At 41.1% G+C, this 12,435-nt stretch overlaps 1 protein-coding gene across 1 annotated transcript in view; it reads right to left on the bottom strand.

Annotated features, from left to right (window-relative positions):
* Window positions 1-1,328: 1,328 nt before the first annotated feature.
* Window positions 1,329-12,435, bottom strand: part of EBPL (emopamil binding protein-like) — a 31,194-nt gene continuing 20,087 nt past the window's right edge. The window contains exons 2-4 of the mRNA XM_004680245.2: window positions 9,963-10,032; window positions 2,760-2,898; window positions 1,329-1,584 (exon numbers count right to left, since the gene is read on the bottom strand). Coding sequence (XP_004680302.1) covers window positions 1,347-1,584; window positions 2,760-2,898; window positions 9,963-10,032 — 447 coding nt within the window. The 3' untranslated portion in view covers window positions 1,329-1,346. The remainder of the gene's footprint in view (window positions 1,585-2,759; window positions 2,899-9,962; window positions 10,033-12,435) is intronic.

The raw sequence follows: 12,435 nt of genomic DNA, 5'->3' as shown, positions 1-12,435 counted from the left end.
CAATGTGAGTGACAACTGACCACAACTTACCAAATGCCTGATGGGTGCACCAGGAACTTTTCTACACAGAGAAAGCACCTGTGAGCTGAGTCTAGTAAGAAAATTGGTCTTGGGCAAGTTAACGAGTACCTGCTGCCTCCTTGATAGAGCTGCTTCAATCATCTAAAACCAGTGCTTTATGAGCCGCAATGTGGTCATGTTTCCCTGCTGGTATTGAAGGTGAGTACTTTGCTTCTATCAATTACACATATGACAGCATGCATCTTATAATTTGTCTGATATTTCCCTATGTTTCTATTTTCTGGTTCACTCTTTATGAGGTACTATGCAGTTCCAGCAAAACCTCAACTCTTCCTTTGTGAAAAAGATCATCTACAAATCAATCAATATGTGTGACCCCAATGTTCACTTGTGAGGAGATAGCCCATTCACAAGAACCTGCTACTATCTTTTTTTTGTTGGTTTCACAAATTTCATAAAGTATAAATGTAAAATAGAAGCATTCACTGCACCACTGACTTCATTTTGCTAAATAAGACTAGGCAGAAGATTAAAAATTTCGATATAGGCCCTCCCTGGTGGTGCAGTGGGTTAAAGCATAGCACTAAGAAGCTAAAGCCACTTCAGCATGAGTTCCATCCCCACCTCCCCTGGAGGTGACCCACATGGTACAGCACACCTCTCCTGACCTGCCCGCTGCTCCCCTCAGCAGTGTATTTCGTCGCTCTGCCCGTTCTGTTCCCCACTCTGTCTCTGGTGAATTCTCTCGCTGCCTTTGAACCTCTGGCCTGTACCCCAGTTCTGTATGCATAAATAAATAAATCTTTAAAAAAATTGAGATAAATATTCTTTTGAATACAAAAGAATCGATGTTAACATGTTGATAACATGCTCTATGTACAGTATTGTACAAGTGACTTTATTAATGAGGAAAAAGTTAATGCTAGCCATAATATGTAAAAATGACAAGTTAAAATTTATTCTCTGCTGACATTTGATGAAATCGTAAAAAAAAGAAACTGAAATTTGCCACCTTACAATTTATTTGCAATAGATTGTTTAGGATCAGTAACATAAAAAAGACAGTATACAATGGAATGTACAATAGAGACATGTACTGAGAAACTCATCATTTGTGATTCTGTTGTATAAATGTCACTAAGTGTAGTTCCCACACACTCAGGCAGCATAGCACACCGCAACCTGGCCAGATGGTAGAGCCCACTGAGCCAGCTGAGACTGAATGTCATTAGTACTGATGCATGACAGTACTAGCTGAGCCGAAAAAAGGGTGATCCATAGTGATTAGCTCATAAAACTAAAATAGCGTTTGCGATTTTGAAAACTCACTGAAACTTCTTTGAACTGGTTCCTTTGTGATGCATTTTCTTCAGTTCTATCCACGACTGCCACAGTAACAGTCCTGGAATTAGAACCCACACACTATTGAAAAATACCAGGTAGACCCATAAGTACAGCCAATTGCTGGTGTTGAGGTTGGGGCTTCCTAGAAGCCAGTCTGGTGAGAAGGTCATCCATCCGCCGTACAGTTCACACACGCACAGGGTAATCTGCAAGAAGTGCCTGCCAGAGAGAACGAAACAAGGGATGAAGCTGCCATCTCAGCACACCTTGGCACCCCGAATTATGACAGAGTTTGTTTATTGTTTAAGTTGGACCTCAAGTGCAAGTACTGTTTTCTTTGGAGCAGGTTGAGCCGATTGTGAAGACACATGCTTTCTTTAGAGAGGTTACATTGCTCATTCCAGAAGATTAAGTGAGGTCAGACCTGACCCAGCAAAGAGAGACCTAGCTGGGAATCTTGCTGTTAACTCACAGTTTCACCCATTGTAGTGGAGAATTATGGTAGTCTCTTTCTCAAATGTTGTGGAGATTAAACAAGAGACATAGATAAAGCAGTACTCCACAGTACAGATTTTATAAATATTTGAAATAATAAACAAATGGGGAAAGGTAGTAAGCCTACAATCAAGGTCATGGAATCAAAGATATGAAGACACCAAAGAGAATGTAATTTTTCCTGCCAACAATAAATGTAAAATTGGGTAGGGAAAAGTGGCTGACTTTTAAGATCATCATGAAATTTTGTTATGAAGCTTTAAATACGACTTTTTGCATTAAGTGATGGAGGAAAACTGAGTGCAATTTTGCCAACTTGACATTGTTTTAGGGACTCATTCCCAGCACAGCCATCTATTTACCCAGTTCACGTTGGCGGTAGAAAGGACAAGCAGGGAAGGGAGGTCAGGAGGAGAGTTCCAAGTCTTAGAGTTTGACCGATGGCTGGCTAATCTGCTCTGACTCTGCTTTCCTTGTGCCCTTCACAACCTGCAGCTGAAAAGATTTCTCACTTACCTTGCATGTCCAACTCAGAATTGCATAAGAGGATTTATTTTACATCAAGTGAATAGCAGTTTTCTAGTTTTCTAGTGGGGAGGAGAGAAATATTATCCCTTCATTCTTTAAAATACTGGTGGTAAATTGTCCAATGCTATTACCATTGTATTTCCTTTTCAGTGTCAAAGTAGTTCTGTAATGATATGTCTAATATTTTTTATTTTAAACTGTCTGAAATATTCTGATGGCACCATAGTCCGTGTCTAAAATCAAATGACTTTCATCTCTACTATACTTTTCATCCAACAAATAAGTGTGTCATAATCAACTCCAAATGTCACTTAGGCTTTGGGACAGCCATGTTTCTGCTCTTTTCAGCAGAACAGGAAAGGGGCACTTACCGATAATACTTCTCTTTGACTATGGCATAAATGAGGAGCAATGCCAGAGACCCATCCAGTACAACAGTCAGAATTTCCACAGACACAATGGTTGGATCAAAATTTACCCATCTTGCATCAGCTTTGCCATATTCTTTCCCTAAAAACAAAACCCATTTTGTTACTCATCTGGCAATCATTTTATATGGAAGTGACCTTTATTTTTCCTTAATGAGAAGATAAAAAAATTATTGTCACGCTCTCTCTCTATTCTTCATAATGCCTTGGAAGGTGAAACCTGAGAAAAACATGCCTTTGCCATCTCATAGCAGTAATAACTCTAGGGCCCTCCTTGGTGGCACAACAGGTTAAAGTTCAGCACTTTGAAGTTTAAAGTTCAGCATTTTCCACAGCCACTGCAGCACTAGTTCCATCCCCAGCCAGGAAGGTGACCCACATGGGTGACAGACCTCTCCTGACCTGCCCACTACTCCCCTCAGCAGTATATTTAGGTCAATCTGCCTGTTCCATTCCCCACTCTGTCTCTGGTGAATCCTCTCGTCACCCCTGCACCTCTGACCTCTAGTTCTGTGTGCATAAATAAAGTAAAAAAAAAAACAAAACAACTAGAAGTAATAACAATATTGTTAATATTTGTAAGATAATTGTTTCCAAAATGTTTTTACAAGTGTGCTCTTTTTACTCCCACCTTTTTTTTATTATACATAGCAGATTTTCAAATTAGTTTGACAGATTCAGAATTTGCAAAGATAGTCTTTAATAATTATCTTGGTGAATGCATTACAATTCCCTACTTCAAATTTTCAACATAAAATCTATAAGGATAATTTAGATTTAGGAAAATTGTTATTAAGGCACTGCTTATTAAAACAAAACAAAACAAAACAAAACAAAACAAAACAAAACAAAACAAAACAAAACATGTTTAGGTCTTTCCCTGGTGGTGCAAAGGGTTGAAGCACCACATTATGACGCTCTCTGAAGCCACTGCAGCATGAGTTCAATCCCCGGCCAGGGAGGTGATCCACACGGCATGGCAGACCTCTGCTGACCCGCCCACTGCTTCCCTCAGCAGTGTACTTCGTCCATCTGCCTGTTCTGCTCCCTACTTTGTCTCTGGTGAATTCTCTCACCACCCCTGTACCTCTGGCCTGTACCCTACTTCTGTAAGCATAAATAAATAAATCTTTTTTAAAAAAAAACATGTTTATTAATAGTTTAAGAAAAGTTGAGCACTGAGGGGGCAGCAAGGAGAGAAGAGAGGAAATAGAGCATAAATCTACAATACACAAAGGGGTCATTTCAGTTTGCTACAGGGCCAGGACTCATTAATGAAAGTCACCACAAAAGATTCAACTGTGTTCATTGGGAGTGAGATCTTTCCAAACCCCATTATCAGGGTTTTTTTTTTTTTCTTTTCCTAGAAAGTGCCATGAGGCCAGAAGGTCTTTTTAGAGCTGAGCTGAAAGCCATGTACTAGATGAAATCTTTTCTCTCTTTCTTCTTTTTTCCTTCTCTCTTCTTCTCCCCTTCATTCTTTCCTCCTTTCTCTCTTCCTCTTCCCTCTCTCTCCCCTGTGTGCTTCTCTTTTTAATTTATTAAAGTAATACATGCTGGTCATAAGATCTCACATTATTTAGAAAATGCATGAATGGTCAACAATCAGCTGTGTTATCTGATAAATCTGAGCAGCACAAAGCTCTGATCTCCTAGTAACCAGGGTCAAAGGGTGCTAATGAAAGGCTGGCCTGAAAGAAGAGCCAGCCAGTAGAAAGGACCAGCTATTTACTGAGATAACACACATATACAGGCTGAGAGGAGGTGCTGTGAAAGGCCAGGCACACCCACAGGTCAGCAGAATGTCCAGACTGTCCTTAGCATGAACCTGCTGGCCAGGCATGAACTGGAGCGCAACACAATGAGGAAAGTAAGTTTTTTCTTTATATTTAAACATACATGTAAAGTCTAGTGCACCTGAAATCTAAGCAAATACAAAAAAAACCTCAATGCTTTAAGAACTAAGAGTTCGGTGGGTAATTAGGCACTCACAAAACTAACACCACTTACTCACTCTTGAATTTCAACTAAACTTCTGAAGTAGGAGGACTCTGAATGCAGAGAATGCAGTGGTGGCCTGCTGAAGGCTCACTTTTTTTTTCTAGTGGGCCACAACCTTGCTTCAGGGATGGTGGGAGAGTATGGGACATGGAGGAAGTGGCAGTTACGTCAGAATAGGGAGCTGAGGTGGCTACTACTCCCTCTTCACCTGTTGGTGAGAGAGGAGTTCCCAGTGTAGGATTCTGGGAATGGCAGGACTCACAACATGCGACACTGTTCATGGGGGGTCGATGGCAGCTTGTTAGTCACACACATTCACTGCCTGGGGGGGAACCATGAGCCACGAAGGGTCACGTGGGGACTGCACTTGTGAATCGTGTGAACCACACAGGCCTATGGCGGCAAGTTTTGTAGGAGCAAGAGGCTGGAGTAAACCTTGGATCTTGGGAGTATGGATGGGCTTGCTTCAATAATTCCAAGGACTGGCAGGTGCTCAGGGTTGTGCCAGTTCTGTGCGTGGTCCCTGACACGAGAAGAGTGGTTTGCTAGGGACTTTACACTTTGGCAGTCGAATGGTGGTGGTGGGGGAACTTGCATATGGCCATTTGAGGCCCTCCAGATTTTACCAGTTGTCAAGTCACACATAACATTGGGTCTTAATTTCAGGTTAGCGCTGGAGAGGAAGGCGGGGGGTGGGAAGGCTGAGGGGGTGTCGGGGGAGGGGGTCATCTGTCAAAGCAGACCCTGCTGTTGCCAGTCCCAGCACAGCAACCCCTTGGGCCTCTCCACTGCTACTACTTCACTCTGACCATCTCTTTGCTGGTCAAACCCCTACAGAGCAAAGGGCAAACAGAACTTGAATGGCCTGATGTTGTGGTCAGGATTGTTTCTTTCAGGTCTGCCAGACAGAGGTGGAAGTTTGGGAGGATAGAGGTACACTAAGGACTGAAGGAGGTTTTTACGACCAGCACCACGGCCGTGCACTCTGTCACAGAGACTAGGACATAAGTGGCCACAAAGACAACTGTTCACCAAGCTCAAATTGGGGTCCTCTGGGCTCTTTTCTCAACAAAATTGAAGGCTGGACTCTGTCCTCAGCACCTTACTCCAGTTTTAGCAAGAATCAAACCAAGTCACTTTAGTAAAAGCCCCTCATTCTTGGTATCTGATAACTCTTTTCAGCACCTAAAGTTTTACTGAGATGTAACTGATATAGAGCAATGTAAACATTTAAGGTGTAACAGAGCGACAACATAATAACTTGATGGATATATAGTGTGTGATGAGTACCCTAGTAAGTTTAGTTAAGATTCATCATCTCAAAAAAAAGATTCGGGCCCTCCCTGGTGGCGCAGCGGGTTAAAGCACAGCACTAAGAAGCTTAAGCTACTTCCGCATGGGTTCGATTCCCGCCTGCCCCGGAGGTGACCACATGGCGCGCAGACCTCTCCTGACCCGCCCGCTGCTCCCCTCAGCAGTGTACTTCGTTGATCTGCCTGTTCTGCTCCCCACTCTGTCTCTGGTGAAGCCTCTCACTCTCTGCATCTCTGGCCTGTACCCCATTCTGTATGAATAAATAAATAAATCTTTAAAAAAAAATTTATTCTCATATGCATAAAAAAAGCCTTGTCCTTGGTATGAAAATTACTCTCTTGACAATTTTCAAATGCACCATACAGCAATGTTAATATGTGGTATATACAGTGATCATGTATATATCAGATCCCCAGTACTTATTTATCTTAATACTGCAAATTTGTACTTTTCTCCATCTTTTATCTAATTCTCCCACCCCACTTCCAGTAACCATAAATCTCATCTATTTTTCTATGAGTTTAGGCTGTCCATATTTTTAGATTCCCCATATAAGATCATGCAGTATTTGTCTTGCCCTGTCTGATTTATTTCATTTGCATGATGTCCTCATATGTTGTCATAATTGGAGGGATTTCTTCCCTTTCTATGACTAAACAATATTCTACTACATATATATATATATAGTCATGCCATTTAATCATATTTTGGTGGACAGTGTATGACAGTGGTCCCCACAGGTTATCCTGGAGAGCCGCGGTATGACTACACGCAGACACTCACACAAAGGTGAAATTGCCTAATGATGCAGTTCCCACAGGAAACCCTAATCAAGCATCACTATACACATGCCACATTTTCTGTACCCATTTGTCCATCAAAGGACATTTAGGCTGCTTTCATGTCCCCGCTGTTGTAAATAAAGTTGCTATGAATGCTGTGGAACATAAGGGTCTTCATGTTGATGGCTTCATATTCTGTGGATAGATGCTCAAGCGTGGGATTGCTGGGTCACATTGGATTTCTGTTTTTTATCTTTCTAAGGTAAATCCAGATTGCTTTCTGTAATGGTTGCACCAGTTCACATATCCAGCAACAAAGCAATGAGTTCCTCTTTCTCTGTATCCTCTCCAACACTTCTTGTTGAGGGGTCTTTTTTATACGTGCCACTCTCAAGTGAAAGAGTCCTCTGCGCCAGTGTAAAGAGAAATAGCACTCCTATCATGAGGATTTTCAGAAGGAGAAGAAAATGGTATGGAACATTTATTTAAAATAATCACTGAAAACCATGAATAATTTTCATTTAACTTGTTCCACATAATATTTATAGCTCAGCTCTACATCTTGGTGAATCAAAGGAGAATCCACTGGTCAACATTTGGCTTCATCACAGACCCTTTAAATTCAGATTTGTGTTTTAACCAAGTTGCCCTGACAATTTTTTACAATTTTAAGTTAAACACACACACACATACACACACTACTTTACATTACCTTTTGAATTTTAACTTTTGTGAAAATAGAGAGCACCTTTATTATATGAACTCATTTCTTAACGATGAAAAATACAAATGTGAAGATGTTTGATGTATATTAGACATTTGTACTTCATGAGATTGAGCCAAATCTGGTCATTTTCTCAAATGCCAGACAGGGAAGCCAGTGTGGGAGGACAGAGACTCAGGCTGTAGTCCCTCAGCCTCTGGGCTTCCCTAGAAAGTCTCAAGGAACATTTAATACGGACTAGTCACTAAAAAGGTGCACACCTGCATTTTGCTCAGTCCCTGACACTGAAATTGAATCCAGTGCGAAGGGTTCAGGCTCCTCAGATCCCTCTACTGGACCTATGATGGTCAAGATGATGCATGTTTTGCTTTGTGGAACACTAACTAGAGCTGACTCAAATCTCTAGAAGAGTTTTCTAACACTAGTTTGAAACAAAGTCCCACTGCTAAGTCTGCTGCTTGCCCACAGTACTAGTCATGATTATCTTGACCATTTTGCCAAGCAATAAGGAAAGTCAATGATGGATGGGTTGACAAGCTTCTGCATATAAACTGTTTAAAACTCTTGTCATTTCTGCTTTTCAGGACTTAGATTTATGGGAGCTATCCCACTGAGCCTGTCAGGGTGACAAAAAAATCTCTCTCTCCACCTCTCTGAGTGCCATCTGATTTCTCTGGGAAGCTTGTAGAAGCTATCACCTTGTAGATTCTGGCTAGAGGACATAATTTCAGAAACATGGAAGAAACAATATAAACAATGAAGAATTTCAGAGGCAAAATGTGGAAAGTTGTGCAAAGTTCTCCAATAGTGGAAAAGAACCCTGGTGTTGCATGGCTCATTCATTTGGTAGTAGCGACATAATACATTTGGTAGTAGTAGGCAATATCGAATGCTCACTGACTTGCAGTAAGTGTGAAAAAGATAAGAAAAACCAGTTAACATCTCCACAGAGCAAGGAGATTTTTGGAAATTGTTTATAAAATTAAAGACACACAGAAACCATAAAAATAAAGTTGAGGGCCCTCCATGGTGGAACAACAGGTTAAGGCGTTGCACTGTGAAGCTAGCCACAGCTGCTTCAGCATGAGTTCTGCCCCTGGCCAGGGAGCTGACCCACATGGCACAGCAGACCTCTCCTGACCCACCCGCTGCTCCCCTCAGCAGTGCACTTCGTCAGTCAGCCTGTTCTGCTCCCTACTCTGTCTCGTGAATCCTCTCACTGCCACTTCACCTCTGGCCTGTACCCCAGTTCTGTATGCATAAATAAATAAAATATTTTTTTTAAAGATTTATTTATCTATTTGTGCATACAGAACTGGGGTACAGGTCAGAGGCTCAGGGGCGGTGAGAGGCTTCACCAGAGACAGAGTGGGGAGCAGAACAGGCAGATTGACGAAGTACACTGCTGAGGGAAGCAGCGGGTGGGTCAGGAGAGGTCTGGCTCGCCATGTGGTCTCCTCCGGGGCAGGCGGCAGGGGGGGATCGAACTCATGCGGAAGTGGCTTCAGATTCTCAGTGCTGCGCTTTAACCCGCTGCGCCACCAGGGAGGGCCAATAAATAAATATTTTTTAAAAATAAAGTTGATAAGGCCCTCCCTGGTGGCGCAGCGGGTTAAAGCACTGCACTAAGAAGCTAAAACCACTTCCGCATGAGTTCGATTCCCGCCTGCCCGGGAGGAGATCCACATGGCGTGCTCCCCTCAGCAGTGTACTTCGTCTATTTGCCTGTTCTGCTCCCCACTCTGTCTCTGGTGAATCCTCTCACCTTCCGCATCTCTGGCCTGTACCCCAGCTCTGTATAAATAAATAAATAAATCTTAAAAAAAAAAATAAAATAAAGTTGATATTATATGTATGAAAAACAGTTTAGGGCCTTCCTGGTAGCGTAGGGTTAAGTCTTGGTGCTATCACGCTATAATAAATAAATAAATCGTGGGAAAAAAAAAAAACCCACTCAATTTAAATGTCTCAAGCTCTTCAATCTGTACTCACTACATTTTAAAATATATAGCTTTACTGAGACCTAAGTCACATTCCATACAATTCATCTGTTTAAAGTACACTGTTCAATGGATTTTAGTATACTCATAGATGTAATCACCACTATCTAATTCTAGACATTTCATTATCATTCACTCCCCATTTCTCCCACCACGCCTCCCTTCCCTCCACCCCAGCCCTAAGCCACCACTAATCTATAATTTGCCCATTCTGGCTATTGCATATAAATGGAAATCATATAATACTGGAACTCATTTACTTGACAGCAATATTTGCAATTAATGCCCTCAAACATTTCAAGTACACACATTTTAAATTACTTACATAATGAAGCAATGAAGCTGTGGGAATCTGCAATATTTCCCGTGAAAGACAAGTAGACAAAAGGGCCTTCCTAGAAAAAAGAAAATGAAAACATGCTCTAATTTAGCATCGCAAACCACAGGATGGCGCTGCAGACAACACAGTGAGGCAGCACCCAACATCCCTACCAGCCAGACCCCGGTCCACCTCCCTCCCAGCACACACCTGCACAGGCTTCAGGGTGCCAACAGGAAGCCATCTTCTCCTACCTTGGAAATGGATATGCCTAAAATCAATGCTTACATGATAAACACTATTTGTCATTTTAAAAATGACTGGCATTATTAAATCAGAAGTGTATCCTTAAGGAGATAAATAAGTTGAAAAGTATGTCCTTAAGGAGATAAATAAGTTGAAGAGTCTATGTTATATTTATAAAACTAAAACTTTAATTACTCAGGGATTTTATACCTTTGAGAAGTATCTCACGGCAATTCTTTTGTCTTATCTCACAATATCTCAGATCTCCCTTAACAAAAAATAGCATTCAAATACACCAGAGTTGAACTAGTTATTTTTCCTGGGCAAAGTTAAAATGCTTGTGGCCTACATTTTAGATTTTAGATATGAATACCTGGAACTACATTTAATATTTCCCCATCACTCAAGTGTTCCTTATCTGAAATTTCACAAACTAACAAGATTCATTGAGATATCTGATTGCATATTGCTCCTTTGAAAAAAATCTGTTGGCGGTCGATATCTTTTTACCACATTTCTTTCTATTAAAGCAATCACTTATGTGATGTCACTTCTGTACCACATCCAGAGGTTCCCACTTAAACATTGCTATCTTTGGTTCTAGTGTCTACTTTTGTAACTTAGCTCATACTCTGCAGGTGTTTGTTACCTGTAAGTGCACATCCTGAAAAAAGTGATCTGATTTGTTTTGCTTTATTTTATATATATTTTACATCATTCTTCATTTTTGTACAATGTGTGTTCTCCTTTCATGTATCCCAGTGAAATTCCCACCACCAATTCACCTATGTCCCATCACCACAGCCCCTTGTGCACGTCCCTCCCTTGTTTTGATCCTTCTCCGTCCTCCTGCCCTGAAGAATATCTCTGGTTTATAGTTGCCTATTGATTTTGATTTTTAATTTACTATAATTATTTTTTTTCCTGAAAAAATGATCTAATTTATATTGCTTCCCATCTCTCCCCATCTCTTCTAGTTCTTGATAATGAGGCAGGAGGGCACTGCTTTCTCCATCCTAGATTTTGTAGCTAGACTAAGAATAAACTAACATTAGGCAGATTAACAAAAGAAAGGCATGCATATTGTATTTAATATTTTTACATATTAAACATATTAAAATATACATCAACCTAAAATATGTACATGGGAATTTTCAAAAGGAAAATGAAGAGCCAGAGAAGCTGTTAAGTTCCTAAAGTTATAGACATTTCTATACAAAGTGGTAAATTATGAGGATGTGACAAGACAATGGGGCTTGAACTAGGGCCAGTAAATTGAGGGAAAGTGGCTAGGAAATACATGGAGGGAAATAAAAACAGTTATTTTAGTAGTCTTGTTTGTACAGGTTCATTTCTGCGTTGGACCCTCTTTGGTGTAAAGAATGCTCTTCTGTCCTGTTGTGGGGAAAGCACCATTTTGTGGGAAATGTTATGACATGCTTTTAGGTAGAGAGGGAAAGGGCAGAAAGCCCTTCTGGCATTTCCTGTTTCTCAAAGATCTCCAGCTAAAATAATTATTGTGCCAAAGTGGCACGTTTTGGAGTGGTGTGTTCTGAACCTCTTCAATGATTCTCTTTATTTTCTTATTGGTTACTCAAATGTATGATTCAACAAACTTAAAGCCTCAGCTTACTCCATCAACAGTGCTGCCCACTATTTGGACATCTTGACTGTATAGGATGCAGTTCCCACCTTCTGTGCACCCCCCACCCCACCCCATTTCCAACTTCCACTTCTTTCCACTTCATTCCTACCTTGCTGAGATGACATTTCTATTCTTGTTCTGTAAGTGTTTTCTCCCCTATTTGACCTGCCAATGTACTCTAAGAGCTGAAAAGCCAGCCAACAACATTTATAATGTGTGGGTCTTATAAATATCATTCATTGCCATGATTTACAGCTTTCCTCAAGAGATGTGGTATTTTGACTTCTGTGTCATGGAAAATTGTGGCATATGGAAAAATCCAATTTTTGGGCCCTCCCTGGTGGTGCAATGGTTAAAGCACAGCACTATGTAGCTAGCTGCAGCCGCTTCAGCATGACTTCGATCCCCAGTCAGGGAGGTGACCCTCATGGTGCAGCAGACTTCTCCTGTCTCACAACCTGTTCCCCTCAGCAGTATATTTCAGCCAGTCAGCCTTTTCTGCTCCCAATTTGGCCTTTGGTCAATACTCTCACCTCCTGTACCTCTGGCCTGTACCCCAGTTCTGTATGCATAAATAAATAAAATCTT

This window comes from Condylura cristata, unplaced genomic scaffold, assembly GCF_000260355.1.
Source record: "Condylura cristata isolate star-nosed mole 26May11 unplaced genomic scaffold, ConCri1.0 scaffold00010, whole genome shotgun sequence".
NCBI lineage: Eukaryota > Metazoa > Chordata > Mammalia > Eulipotyphla > Talpidae > Condylura > Condylura cristata.
This window is presented reverse-complemented; position numbering and strand designations above follow the sequence as displayed.